Raw genomic sequence first — 13,741 nt, 5'->3', positions numbered from 1 at the left:
GCTGAAAGTCATATTCTGTGTGCCGCAGACTACAAAAACACTGGTTTTAATTTCATGCATGTTTAGATAACACTTCTGCTCTTGTTTGAAGAAAACGCTGTGCCAAATACTGTCTTGCCTAGAATTATAAAAGGAAGTTGATATCATCCTTATATCCGTCCTTTACAAATAAAGCTACTAGCATCAATCAGTTAGCTAATCATGGCTTGAAAACCGGAAATAAGTAGAAGCGTTAGCTTGTCTCTGTCCAAAGGTATCTAAATCCACCTATCAGCACCTTTAAGACCCATCAAACAACGGTTCTGCATAGGGCAGAGTTTAAAGTTTAAAAACTATTCAAGATTAAATAGTTAGAATGAATTTGAAGCTTTATCTAAATTAATTTTAATTTCAAAGGTTAATGAGACCTAAAAACTTCATGTCCAGTATATTCAGTTATATCTGATGAAGGCTGCCTAAAATTATGCTGGCTTTGCACACACATAAGACTTTAGGGGCTTCTTCTTTCCGTCCAATAATTTTCCATAATTTTCAGTTTAGAATTGTGTCTCATGTCTCTCTGTTATACTGTCTCTGGTGCTACACACAACCTAATTTAGCAGTGACCAAAGATACCACAGTCTGCCCTGCACCAGTTCAGCACCTGTCTGTCTAATATACAAAGTTATATATGGTCTGGCGCCTCCACCAATGAGTGATCTTATTAAACAAAAGTCTAGCAGTGTTGTCGGGTCTCGACTGACTTGAGCCACTGTGAGAGGTGATTGTGAATGGGCATTTAGACGGACCACCTTTTCACAGAATGCTCTGTCGTATCAAGGAGTGAGCTTCTGGAATAGTCTTCCACTGTCAGGGAAAGTACAAGTCTTTGTATCTTTAAGAGTCACTTAAAAGGGTGGCTGAGGGACGCACAAACATGTGATCATGTTTAATTAATCATGCTTTATATTAGACGTGAAAAAAGAGTTAGTGTATTACAAAAAGGGAAACAACTATTAATGTAATGGGTCAGTGCAATAACCCGACAGTCAGGGTATGTGTAATACTGGGGTTTGTGCAATATAATTGATGTGTTTCCGTTATTGTTCTCTGTATTGTCCTCTGTTGTCCACTCTTCTTGTCATTGTTTGTTCTAATACGATGCAATCACTGTTTAAATCCTTGTCACATGATCTGTAAATAGTGTCTTTGTATGTTTTGACTATTTTGTGTGTAACGCCAACCTGGCAGAGGGTCTGCAGATGGAAATTAGCCCAAGGCTATAATCTGGCATATTTACATTTGTTAAAATGTTCATTAATATGTATTGCCCCTCTTTCTAAATAAAGTAAAATTACACTAATTTAAATTAACACAGTTCATCACTGTACACTAAACAACATCACTGAAAAACTACCCAGTCTAACCTGCTCTTACTATCTTTTTTAGTAAAATGGACTGAAACATTCAATTTGAAATTATGTGCTACTTTTAAAAAATTACTCTGCTTACGCTTGCTCCATTTACCAAGTACCACAAACACAACTTCTTATCTGAACCATGAGCGCATTGCAGGGATGAAATGAAAAAAAGGATACATGCAGGCGGGGTCATCTGTTGACTTAACTGTCTCCGTGGCATCAGTTAAAAGGAGAACCACAATGCAGCTCGTAAAAACAGATGTTGCTTGACAGTATTTTGTGTAACTACCACTCAGATGTAACAACTCGTTAACTGTAGATGCCGTTCTGGATCGTTCCAACCTCCTTCAACCCCTGGATAAGGAGCATGTGGCTGTGCCTATGGTGTTTGGACATGACATAAGAATCATACTGATGCTCCATCAAAATAGGACGTAAGAAGCTCCACTTTGGGGGTTTTCTTGTGTTCCCATGTCTTTCATGTACAGTCTAGTAGCCGCTTTGTCCTGCTGGAAGAGTCCACTGCCATCAGGGAGAGGTATTAGTGTTGTGTTCAAACTAAAATCTACTATTCATCAGGATCTAATAGAGAACGGCATATCATATTAGCACTTGAACTAGCTGCAAAACAATATCAGTCAGATGATCTTTTGTGGGATTGTATCAGGTTATCAAGGAAAGTTCAGTATTTCTTAACACCTTTTTTTGTATAATTTTAGCAAAGTGCTATAATGAAAATTGATTTGATATAGGAATAACAAGTACATTTAAGACAATAAGTACATTTAATATGCATGGAGATTAATTATTAATCTTGGCGCTCTCATTAAGATGCAAATTAAAGTTTTTCTTTTTTTCATGCTGTAAAATATAATTAGCTAATAATACCTCAAACTTATACCTCTTTGATGACAACTCTGATAAGATATATCTGTTTAGATGAGAAAGAATGAGCAGAAACACCAACAAATATGCCTTAAGATTGCAAATCTTATTAAAGCTCTTAATAGTTTTTAAGTAATTAAAAGACTTACTACTGAATTTTCAGTTTTAATTTGAAGTTTCTGTGCTCATCCAATCTGAAAATCTAGTCTTTAAACTTACGAGTAGAACTGCTCTTTTTCTTTTGTCCTCAGTCTTCCATCAAGCAGGTCGTTCAGGCACTTTAGTCTAACGGCAGGTATGTGATCCCCAGGTATGGTGTTTGTCTGATTGGTATAAAAAGGGAAGACAACAAGAGCATCCTGTTAAACCCTGGGCCACGCCACATCATGGCTTCTACAGACACATGCTACTACATCAACATCACCAAGGAGGAAAACTCTGCCTTCATCTTCAACCAGGAGGAGAAGAAGGGTGGTCCTGCTGGGGGACTCTTTGATGGGCCTTCACAGCTTCCTGTCCACAGCATCATTGCCAGCATGGGTGAGAAAGAAAACAAACTGATCACGTTCGATCAAACTTAGGACTGAGATTCATATGAACCAGAATGGATGTATTTACAGGTACGGTTGCCATGGATCTTCAGAATACAACCCCTCCTGACGCCCCAGTAGGTAAACTGGTCCCACCTACAGTAAATGGAACTGGAAGTCGTAGGCCGAGCATTGCTCCGGTTCAGGAATTAGCAGACTCTGCCTCAATCTTGCCATGTGACCTGCTAAGTGACCAATCAGAAGATGACTCAGTCTTCACAGATGAAAAAGGCCACTCATCTACAGAGTAAGGATTCTGGTTTTCTGTGCACGTGTAAACACACACAGTTTAATACCACCAGTCCATTTTCTTAACTTCTTGTCCAGTTCGGGGTAGTGGGAAGACTGGAGTCTAAACCAGCTCTCATAGAGGGAAAGGCAGGTTACACCCTGCCAGACAAACATAGTTGTATTAAATATTAAGATTGTCTTAATTTGCACATGGATGTATGCCTTCTATTCAGAATGCTGGCAGGTATTAAATGTGTATTTTATGTCACCATGGCTGAAGTGTTGTTCTCAGAGAGTCAGCCATTCACTCTCACATTGACAACTATAAATCTTTGAGAATTACCAGCTGACAGGGAGAACATAAAAAACACACAAAAAGGTGGCAGATGGTAACTGGATTCAAAACCAGGACTCTCTTGCTGTGAAAATGCACGTTAAAGCCATTAACTGTATCTAAAAGATGGACATAGCCTCTGTGTTCATCAGTGTTGGTCAAGTTACTTGAAAAAAGTAATCAGTAACTAATTACTGATTACTTCCCCCAAAAAGTAATCCCCTTTACTTTACTGATTACTTATTTTCAAAAGTAATTAATTACTTAGTTACTTAGTTACTTAGTTACTTTTTAAAAACACGATTTACAACCTGAATAGGTGATAAAGCGATAGATCTTTCAGCCCAATTCTACTTTTTCTGCATAATCCATCATACAAAATATAATCAAATGGAAAAGTCCCTTTTTAAAACTTGTTTTATTAGTTTTAATCTTTTAACTTTATGCATCAAGCAAAAATTTAATTATATGCAACATTCTCTGACTGGAAGAAATTTGTTTAATATTTAAACCTTTTTTCTGCACATTCCAGCACATAAAATAATTTTTTTTTGTGTTAACGCTCACTCTTTCAAATAGATGCAAGTAAAACACAGCAGAAAATAAATAAAGTCAAAGACTAGCAGTCCTTTTGCTCTATTTTCACCTGTAAAGCAGGAGTTGGGTAGGCGGAGGTTTACCCTGGTGCAGGTGTGCCGCAGCGGTCAGTGGAAGAATCCGCGAGTTTCTCTGTGAATTTCCCATTACGTCGTAGCGCACTCGGTGCTTGCTTGGAAGTTTAGGGGCTTTTTTTCCGCTGTAAAAAGAAGTTTTCTTCCCACGCACAACGGATGCTAATGTTTTTGTCACTTTTTATGGAATCAAACTCAAAATAAGGTCAGTACTTCCACGCTTTAAATGCTGCACGCTCATACTCTCTCCCCACTCGATATATGATCCATTGTTGATCTGCACACAGCTGTTGTCACAAACGTAGCACTTGCTTACGTCACTGTCATGAGACATTCTCGCAAAAAAATCACAGTTTTAGTAACGCAGTAACGCAGCGTTCCTACGAGAAAGTAGGGGTAATCTAATTACCGTTTTTGCAATAGTAATCCCTTACTTTACTCGTTACTTGAAAAAAGTAATCGGTTTACAGTAACGCGTTACTGCCCATCTCTGGTGTTCATAGTGTTTATGTATCTTGAATCTACATTGTTTTTACTGGACAGCAAGGTTCAAAATATCTGGCTTCACAATTAAAAGGTATTGAAGTCTACGAGCCCATTGCTCATTTTATGTACAACTTCAGTTAACAACTTCGTAATGATTGTGGTCTTAGTTACTGCCACTGATGTTTGTTTTGTAAAATATGACACAGTTTCAGATGGTAGCGACTTCCATCTATTATATACAGTCTATTCCTAAACCTATTTACAAGGAGACCAAGCAGAAACCACACCTAAAGAAATTGATTTAAAAAAAACAGCAGGGAGTATTATTAGCGAGTATGATTACTCGTTAGTTATTAGGCTTAACTTTTTCTCAGATAGAACATGATTTTTTGTAATCTTATATTTTTGCAGTCACTTTAAGTTTGCATTCTTGTCTAAGTTCACAACATGAACTTTAGCATGCTGGCATGGGTTCATGTTGTTCTTGTTCAACTTGAACAAGAACAACATGAACTTCAGCCATGGTGACATAAAATACACATTTAATACCTGCCAGCATTCTGAATACCAGGCATACATCCATGTGCAAATTAAGACAAACTTAATGTTTAATACAACTATTTTCTTCACTGTTTTGTAGTATCCCGCCTATATATTATGCAAAAAAAAAAACCCTCAAACAAACAAACAATATTTCTTACCTGTTAGATTTCTGTAGTGGCCAGTGCTAATGTGCTGTACATATAATAAAGATACTCCTTCATATTCCCTTTTTTTTCTCCAAGTAACAGAGGCCAGTTTGGGTGTTTTTATTAAAAAATAAAGGAAAGGAAAGTCCTGTATGGTTTATGAAATGTGTCGTTCATGCTTTTTGGATTCGTTGCCAGGTATGTGAAAGGTTATCCCCCTAACTCTCCGTACATTGGGAGCTCGCCCACCCTTTGCCATCTGTTGGCTGAAAAAGCCCCGTTTTGCTGCCTACGTCTGGACCAGGTGGGCAGTCGATGTTCCTTCAACTTAGTCACTCAAATTACTTACTGCCTCAATCACTCCCTCTCTCTGTCCTTCACTTCATAAAAGCAATCCTGAAATACCTCCATGTTTCTGAGTTTTTTCTGTCTTTGCAGGGGTGCAGGCACAACAGCTTCGAGGATGCCAAAGCGTACGGGTTTAAAAACAAGCTCATAATCGTTTCAGCCGAAACAGCAGGGAACGGTCTCTATAACTTCATAGTGCCTCTCAGAGCCTATTACAGACCCAGGAAAGAACTCAACCCTATTGTCTTGCTGTTGGATAACCCGTGAGTTCGCCCTCGCGGCGCGCACACACGCCTGCCACACGCACACTGTCCCTTTCTTCTCCCTTCACTCCATCCTTCACCGTTTCACACCGGGAAACATTATGTATGTTAAAAGCCTGCGTCAGCCGAGCACTTAGGACACGGCTGTGGAGGCGGGACTCCATTGTCAGCCCTGATGTTAGGTTAGTGCTGTACCGCTTGCAGTGACGGTGTGTTTTGAGTGACAAAGAAAATAAAAACGCTGCTCTCTGTACCTCCAGACGGTCACCATGGTAACTTGCTTTGCCTTGAACCTGAATGATTTAGATTGCCACAAGGGGAGGAAAAGATGGAGAAAATGATTTCTTTGGAGAGGACTACGCAGGCTTTCATCCACAGCCCTGATGTGTCCCTTTCAGCCCCCACATGCCAGCTCTCAGGACTCTCATGGAAACAGACAGATAACAATAACTCTCCGTTCATGCAGCGCTCTCTCTTTCTCTCTTCCTATTGGTGTCGCACGCATACAAATACAAACACCCACGCACTTACGACAGCCTTGGGTCTCTAGTCAGCAGGACTGGGCAGATGCATATGCAGTGACGTTCTGTGAGCAGCTAAATCTCTCTGAGTGGACTCATCCCTCAGCCTGAAGACACTAACAGGGAATTAAAGCTACCATTTAAGGGCTTTGGGGAACCTGTGCTCACTGTTGCACATATTATAGGAGCATAGCAGCTACTATAGTCAAAAATCTTAATGCTTTCTACTTTTCTACTTTATTTTATGTTTGTCTTGGCCATTTCATTTTGCCAGCTGAGATTTGAATAATCAAATGATCAATATTTCAAATTTGGCCCATCTCATGTTATTATAATTCATCGCTGCACATTAAACAAAATGACAAGAAATGGCATGTCTACAAGAAATACTATTCACTTTTTGTGTAGCTCTTTTTAACAATGCAGCAGTTCAACACTCTTTACATAAGACAGAAAGATAAACATCATTAGTAACACTATATTTACATAATATCAGAAGTGTGGCTACACACAGCAAAATATTTAAAAAGTACTAGAGGACGCCAACATGTTTTCAGAGAAAGGAAGCTTGGGCTACAACTTTTCTATGCTTGAATGATACACTTATCTCTTTAAAATCTGTTATATATTCATGTAATAAGGTTCATGAAAACTAAATGCACCATATATACGTCCCTCAGGCCTGATAATCACTTCTTGGAGGCCATCTGCTGTTTCCCAATGGTCTACTACATGGCTGGATCCATAGACAAGTGAGACTGTCACATAATTTTCTGCTTTCATTTTCAGTTTTGATATTTATTACATTCACTTTTTTATATATTCTGCTTTTTTATTGTGTGTGTATATTTCAGTCTGGACAGCCTGCTCCAGTGTGGGATCATCTACGCCGATAACCTGGTCGTTGTGGATAAAGAGAGCACCATGAGCGCCGAGGAAGATTACATGGCCGATGCCAAAACTATTGTCAACGTGCAGACAATGTTCAGGTAAAGTGAGCATTCTTTCCAGTCGTTCATATATTATTCATGAACCGCAGTCAGTTTGTTATGAAATGATGCCTGAGCTTCTAATTCCTCTTTTTTTTTCTATCACTTTCTCCCACTCAAGGTTGTTTCCCAGTCTCAGTATAATCACAGAGCTTACTCACCCATCCAACATGAGATTCATGCAGTTCAGAGCGAAGGACTGCTACTCATACTCTCTCTCTAAGTTGGAAAAGGTAAAAACAGCATGAGGGAGCTTACGGTTAGTTGCCCTGTAGGCCTTTACAGATGCTTTGCTTTATGTGTGTCCTGTCTCTCCCCCACAGAAGGAGCGTGACAAAGGCTCCAACTTGGCCTTCATGTTTCGCCTACCCTTCGCTGCGGGCAGAGTCTTCAGTATCAGCATGCTGGACACCCTGCTCTACCAGGTTGGTACACACTTGCAGCGAAACGCGTAGTCTGAGGTGACTCTTTTTTAACACTAGGTGAAAGAAATGAGTAATGTCTGAATGATGGCTCATAGCAGCAGAAAAACAGCATCACCTGAAGATGGTGAGCAGTGTTACCATCATAAAGCACAAGTGCCCTCTTGTGTTCAGTGACTGATTAAAAGGTTTCCCGTTTTTTTTCTATTGCATTCATAGCTGTCATGGCTATGTGTATGTGTATGTATGAAGCGATACAAGTAATTTTCTGCTATTCTTTGTTAGTCTTTTGTGAAGGACTACATGATCCTTATTGCAAGACTGCTGCTGGGGCTGGATACCACCCCAGGATCAGGATACCTGTGTGCTGTGAGTGTGACAGAAGAACATAATTAATGAAAAGAAAGAAGCACAGTGCAGCCCATATAGCACAATAATAGTATATGCTATCATGTGCTGTTCTAGATGAAAGTAAAAGAGGAGGATCTGTGGATTGGCACTTACGGGAGACTGTTCCAGAAGCTCTGCTCCTCTAGTGCTGAAATTCCTATTGGGATCTATCGAACTGAGTCACACATTTTCTGTACTTCTGAGGTGAGATCTAAGCAAGATGTCAGGCTATCAATCTCCAGTCCAAGAACTTATTTATTACATACACAAAAAACAAATGAATGTATGCAGTGATGTATTTCCATTGAGATCTCATTTTGGTGCTTGAGCAAAAACTAAAAACAGAAGAAAATGATTTACCTCAATGAATAATGGTCAGCCTCCCTTCTTTAAAGATGTGTAAATGTAACTTATTGTCTCGCCACCTTAGTCGCAGGTGTCAGTCAGCGTTGATGACTGCGAGGACACAAAGGATAAGGGGGACGAGTCTCGCAACAACGACCCATCCGATCACCCCCTGCTGAGGAAGAAGAGCATGCAGTGGGCTCGGCGTCTGAGTAAGAAAAGTGTGCGGTGGCAGGGGGCAAACCGGGATTCGAGCAAAGAAAACGCCCAGCGCATTGCCCAGCAGCGCCTCAACCTCTACAGGCGCTCTGAGAGGGAAGAGCTGTCAGAACTGGTCCGCAACCGCATGAGGCACCTGGGCCTCCCCACATCTGGATATGGTAATGATAGACACGAGAAAACCGACAGCTCGGTACTTAATTGTTTTTAATCTAACTGCTGTTTGTGTACCTGTAGATGACCTGACAAATCTGACAGCCAGTGACGTCATGAACAGAGTTAATCTGGGTTACCTACAAGGTATTCAACTCATGATCCTGCAAATACAGTTTGATCATGGCATCGCCTTTTGTGCTTGACTGTGGTGATGTTTGTGTTTCAGATGAACAGAACGATCACCAAAATACTCTCTCCTATGTCCTTATTAACCCATCTCCTGACACTAGGCTGGAGCTCAATGATGTTGTGTAAGTTTTACTACTTTATGTTGCTGCGCTGTGTATTTCCCTTCCTCCACATCGTTGTATTTCGATGTATTTATATGTCTGATGACATCAAATTATTCAACGGTGAGGGAAAAAGAAAAAAATGCCAGTAAGATATTAGTGCGCACTATAATTAAAATAAAGTGAATTGCCATTATTTTTATGTTATTAATGAATGAATGTAATTTGTAGAGCAAATCCATAAAAATGGCATATTAACTAATTGTTTTGGGTTTTACATGCTACAACTTTACATTTTTGTCAGTTTATTAGGCAACTAAGCTGTAAAGAGATAAAGACTTAGCTGGTTTTTATAGTAGATTATGTTGCAACTAATGAGCAGAAATCGAAAAGAGTACTGGACTTAATTTTGTCTGGTGGCAAGAAGCACACCTCTTATGAATATAAATAAAAGAGGGGTAATTAAAGGTGATGTCAGTAAGTTGCTTCAATTGCCTTTAAATTGTAAATTAAAGACACTACAATAATAGAGAAAAAACTCCAACAATCAGACAACCCCCTATGAGCAAGCACTTGGTGACAGTGGGAAGGAAAAATTCCCTTTTAACAGGAAAAAACCTCTGGCAGAACCAGGCTCAGGGAGGGGCATGACCAATTAAGGCTAAGGTGTAGGGGGGCATGACAAAAGACATGCTGTGGAAGAGAGCGAGAGATGAATAATATCTAATTATTAGATACTGAGTGGTGTATAAACACTTAGACAGTGAAAAAAGGTGGTGAAGAAACACTCATGGGAAGCACCCGGCACTCTAGATCTGTTGCAGCGTAACTAAGGGAGGTTTCAGGGTCACCTGATTCAGCCCTAACTATATGCATTATCAAAAGGAAAGTTTTAATCATAATCTTAAAATTAGAGAGTGTGTCTGTCTCCTGAATCCAAACTGGAAGCTGGTTCCACAGATTAGGGGCCTGAAAACTGAAGGATCTGCCTCCCATTTTACTTTTAAGTATCTTAGGAACCACCAGTAACCCCTAGAGCATTAGAGCAAAGCGCTCTAATGGGTTGATATGATACATTGAGGTCTTTAAGATGTCCTGGTCCTTTCATTCTTCAGTGAGCTGAGTGAGTATGGAGCAGTTTTAATAATGAGCGAGATACATCAGCATTTCATTGCTTTCTGCTCTCTTTCTCCCACCCAGCTACTTGATTCGTTCGGACCCTCTGGCTCACGTCCCCGAAGAGCCTCCTGTCCACAGCAGCAGCCTGAAAGAGAGACACGAGTCCAGCATGGACACCAGAGAGGACACCCAGCTCTGATACCCTGCCAACCTTTATTGCTACACTCATTAACCCAGCTTCAGCTTCTGTGGGTGTCTCGTTGCATCCACGCGGGTCCAGTCTGAAAGAGGACAATTTGTGCTACAAAGTTTCAGCACCTGCAGTCTGCCACTGTATTATACGAGTGCCTAATGTTTGTCAGGTGACAGCTGATGTCATCAGTGACATTTTCATCCTCTTGCCACAAACTCTGTAAAAATAGTGTGTTGATATTTGTGAGAGCTCTTTTTAAATGAGCAGTCAGGGACATGCTTGTTATGAAGTGAAGTGAGCTAACTGAAGGAATGTCAGTCAGTTTCATCAGAGCTAAAGAGCCGGCCCTGGTTAGAATGAATCCGATTCATTTAGCCATTCAAGTATGAGCACAGAAATATGTCTTTGTCACTGAAAGCTACAGAACTCTGGTGGTTTGGTTTGAAGTATCTTTATTAGAAAAATTGTGACATTGAAGTTCAGGATTTAATCCTCTTTCCTTGCTTTTTTTTTTTTTGGAGAATATCAGGTGATCATATTTTGAATTTCCCTGGATACACATTTTCTGTTTACCACCACTCGCATAAACTCAAGCGTAACTTGCGACACTACATGACTCAAATAAAAATATATGCTTTAAACTCTCAAAGCTTAATTTTTGCAGCTGAAGAATAGAAGTAGATTTTTAGTGGTGTAGATTAGTATTATGTACAAATAATGGTGGTTACTTATATGTTTGCTGCAGTGCATTTCTTAGACTGGATGAAGTATTTACTACTACAAGAGCTTAGTTCAACCCTTTAAACAGGCTGTGCCATGTATTCAATATTGTGCCATAAAGTATTTAGTTGATTAACACTATATTAGTAATTAGAGAGCGCCATTTTTCTTTCAACACCGCTAAGTGAAACACTTTTGCTTCATAATATACAATTGTGGTTGCTTTGGCCTAATGTAAGAGTCTTTCTGACACTTTGACTTCGTACTTATTTGAGTGTTGAACTTATTTATACTTGAGTCTTATTTTATTCGCACATTAAAGTGCTGTATTATGAACACAACATACTGAAATGATTTCAAGTTGCCTATATTGTTTTTTTACTATAGCAACCTGTCTATTAGTAAGCAATGACATTAAAGGAATAGTCTGATGCTCTAGAGACTTTGCAAGAAATTTGAGAAGAATGCTACTGCTTAAATTGTTTTAAGATAATTTCATAAAAATGTTAGCTTACTTTAAGATAAGCACCATAAATGGGGGGAACAAATAACCTGCCCGGAGGCCGCAACAGACTGAGCTAAGTAACATGTTAAATCTAATTTAGGCTTTTTAATTATTTGAATTGTGAAAATATCATTTATGGATTGTTTATTGTGTTTATACAAGCCTCTGTTTATTCCTTCTTCTTCTTCTCTCAACAACCCAGAGCTAGTTAATGAATAAACCGAAGAACAAACTTGCACCTCTAAATGCACAGACACAAGTCACTTATGTACCTGCATGAAAATATGGGACATTTAATACATTATTTATAGATTATTAAAGTCCTATTATTTAATAAAACAAGTTATTGGGATACGTTCAAGGTGAAATCTGATTTTTGTTGTTGCCATCACAGGAAGTTATGATTTGGTTGTGATAGACAAATGTTGTTTTATACATTGCCTTGAATGTATGCATGAAGTGGGTTTGATCAGTGAGACGCTCCCTCTGATCTCTGTTTGAAAGATTATAAACTTCTGATTCCTTCTAACTGGCTTTTGAGACCTGACCTGATTTTATGAGAAATGTGTTTGCCCCGATGAGCAGGAGGAAACTGCAGCTGAAAGTCGTCAACTTTCTTTGGTGGCCGCTGAGGCTGACTGCACGAGTGAGTAAATCCCCATAAAGTACCCTGTTTAAAAGACCATTCTTTAGAGTATTAAAAAGTATGTCCGATGCGAAAAACATACACATATGTAAACTCATGCACCTAACACTGGTGCTATTGCCATGGTTACCTTAATTGACAGGAGCTAGTTGGTGTATACTTTGCTTCACTTCCACTGATTGGCGTCACTAAACTGGAATCTGTAATTATGCTGCTGGTGATTTTTGAAGCATTTTTAATGGAATTTTCTCGCTAAAAAGGGATTTCACATTTTTACTTGTTCTTTCTATTACAAAATGACTTGATAACATTAATGAGAGATAGGTCTGATAGATTATAGGTGAAAAAGAATCACTTTTTGGGAAAACAAGGCACACGGTGAGCCATCAGTGTTAGATGGTGAGAGCAAACTTGTCGGTTGATGTACAGTAAAATTCTCCATTTACTTTAGTGACTTTAATTTATCAGGACTTTTGTTTTTAATTTGATATTTGCTTATTCTATGTACATCATTAAGTGTATCTTTTTAAATAAACGACAATATAAAAGATCATTTACAGCAATTATAATCATTTAAAACATTTCCATATTTGTACTGCGATAGTTTTTTTTTGTTAAAGTCGCAGGGAACCACCGGAGCTATGGATTGGTTGCATATTTCCACTGGCTCCCTGTGGCTCTAAGGCAACAAAATCATCGTAATATTGTAATTAAAATGCAAATTTGATTAAAACCAAATAATCATAAATAGCCCACTGCCGAGTAGCAGTGTGGTACAATGTTTTACTTAGCTACATCTATTAGTAGTCCTGATAGTTTCATTAAGGTAATTATTAAGTCTGAAAAATATGCTGATTATTTTTAAATAATAATTGCTCAAAAAAGTCTGTTTGAATGTACAAGAGACTGGCATATACAGTTGTGTTAAAAATAAACTTTTCACAGGACTTTTTGCAGATACATTTCATGCTTATAGAAGCACCTGAAATCACCTGCTGCAAAACAAACCCAAATCATGACCATAAATGTTGATAAGCTGCGTTTGCTTTTGTGCCAAAGGGGAGATGTTGACTATAATACAGAGGACCAGATTTGGCAAGAACCAAACAGCATATTGTACTTCCTGATCAGCAACCATAACTATTGCTCACTCTCCTGACCATATGTCCTCCACAGATCTTCATTTTCTAGCTTTAACTGCCAGCTGCAGGTGCTGACTGTGTGGCATTTAGTAGTTCTTAGCAATCCATAAAAACGACTTGTGCATCCCCCTCATTTAGTAAATACAGAGTGGAAACGGAGAGTAGAAAAAAGACACATTAAGGCAAC

At 39.0% G+C, this 13,741-nt stretch overlaps 1 protein-coding gene across 1 annotated transcript in view; it reads left to right on the top strand.

Annotated features, from left to right (window-relative positions):
* Positions 1-12,295, top strand: part of kcnt1a (potassium sodium-activated channel subfamily T member 1a) — a 43,678-nt gene extending 31,383 nt beyond the window's left edge. The window contains exons 18-31 of the mRNA XM_084935566.1: positions 2,596-2,825; positions 2,906-3,122; positions 5,485-5,590; positions 5,725-5,897; positions 7,099-7,170; positions 7,273-7,407; positions 7,529-7,640; positions 7,731-7,832; positions 8,115-8,198; positions 8,295-8,423; positions 8,650-8,944; positions 9,021-9,083; positions 9,166-9,250; positions 10,430-12,295. Coding sequence (XP_084791692.1) covers positions 2,596-2,825; positions 2,906-3,122; positions 5,485-5,590; positions 5,725-5,897; positions 7,099-7,170; positions 7,273-7,407; positions 7,529-7,640; positions 7,731-7,832; positions 8,115-8,198; positions 8,295-8,423; positions 8,650-8,944; positions 9,021-9,083; positions 9,166-9,250; positions 10,430-10,547 — 1,921 coding nt within the window. The 3' untranslated portion in view covers positions 10,548-12,295. The remainder of the gene's footprint in view (positions 1-2,595; positions 2,826-2,905; positions 3,123-5,484; positions 5,591-5,724; positions 5,898-7,098; positions 7,171-7,272; positions 7,408-7,528; positions 7,641-7,730; positions 7,833-8,114; positions 8,199-8,294; positions 8,424-8,649; positions 8,945-9,020; positions 9,084-9,165; positions 9,251-10,429) is intronic.
* Positions 12,296-13,741: the final 1,446 nt, after the last annotated feature.

Source organism: Perissodus microlepis, chromosome 7 (genome assembly GCF_051167445.1).
Source record: "Perissodus microlepis isolate ML-2025 ecotype Zambia chromosome 7, ASM5116744v1, whole genome shotgun sequence".
NCBI classification, from domain to species: Eukaryota; Metazoa; Chordata; class Actinopteri; order Cichliformes; family Cichlidae; genus Perissodus; species Perissodus microlepis.
This window is presented reverse-complemented; position numbering and strand designations above follow the sequence as displayed.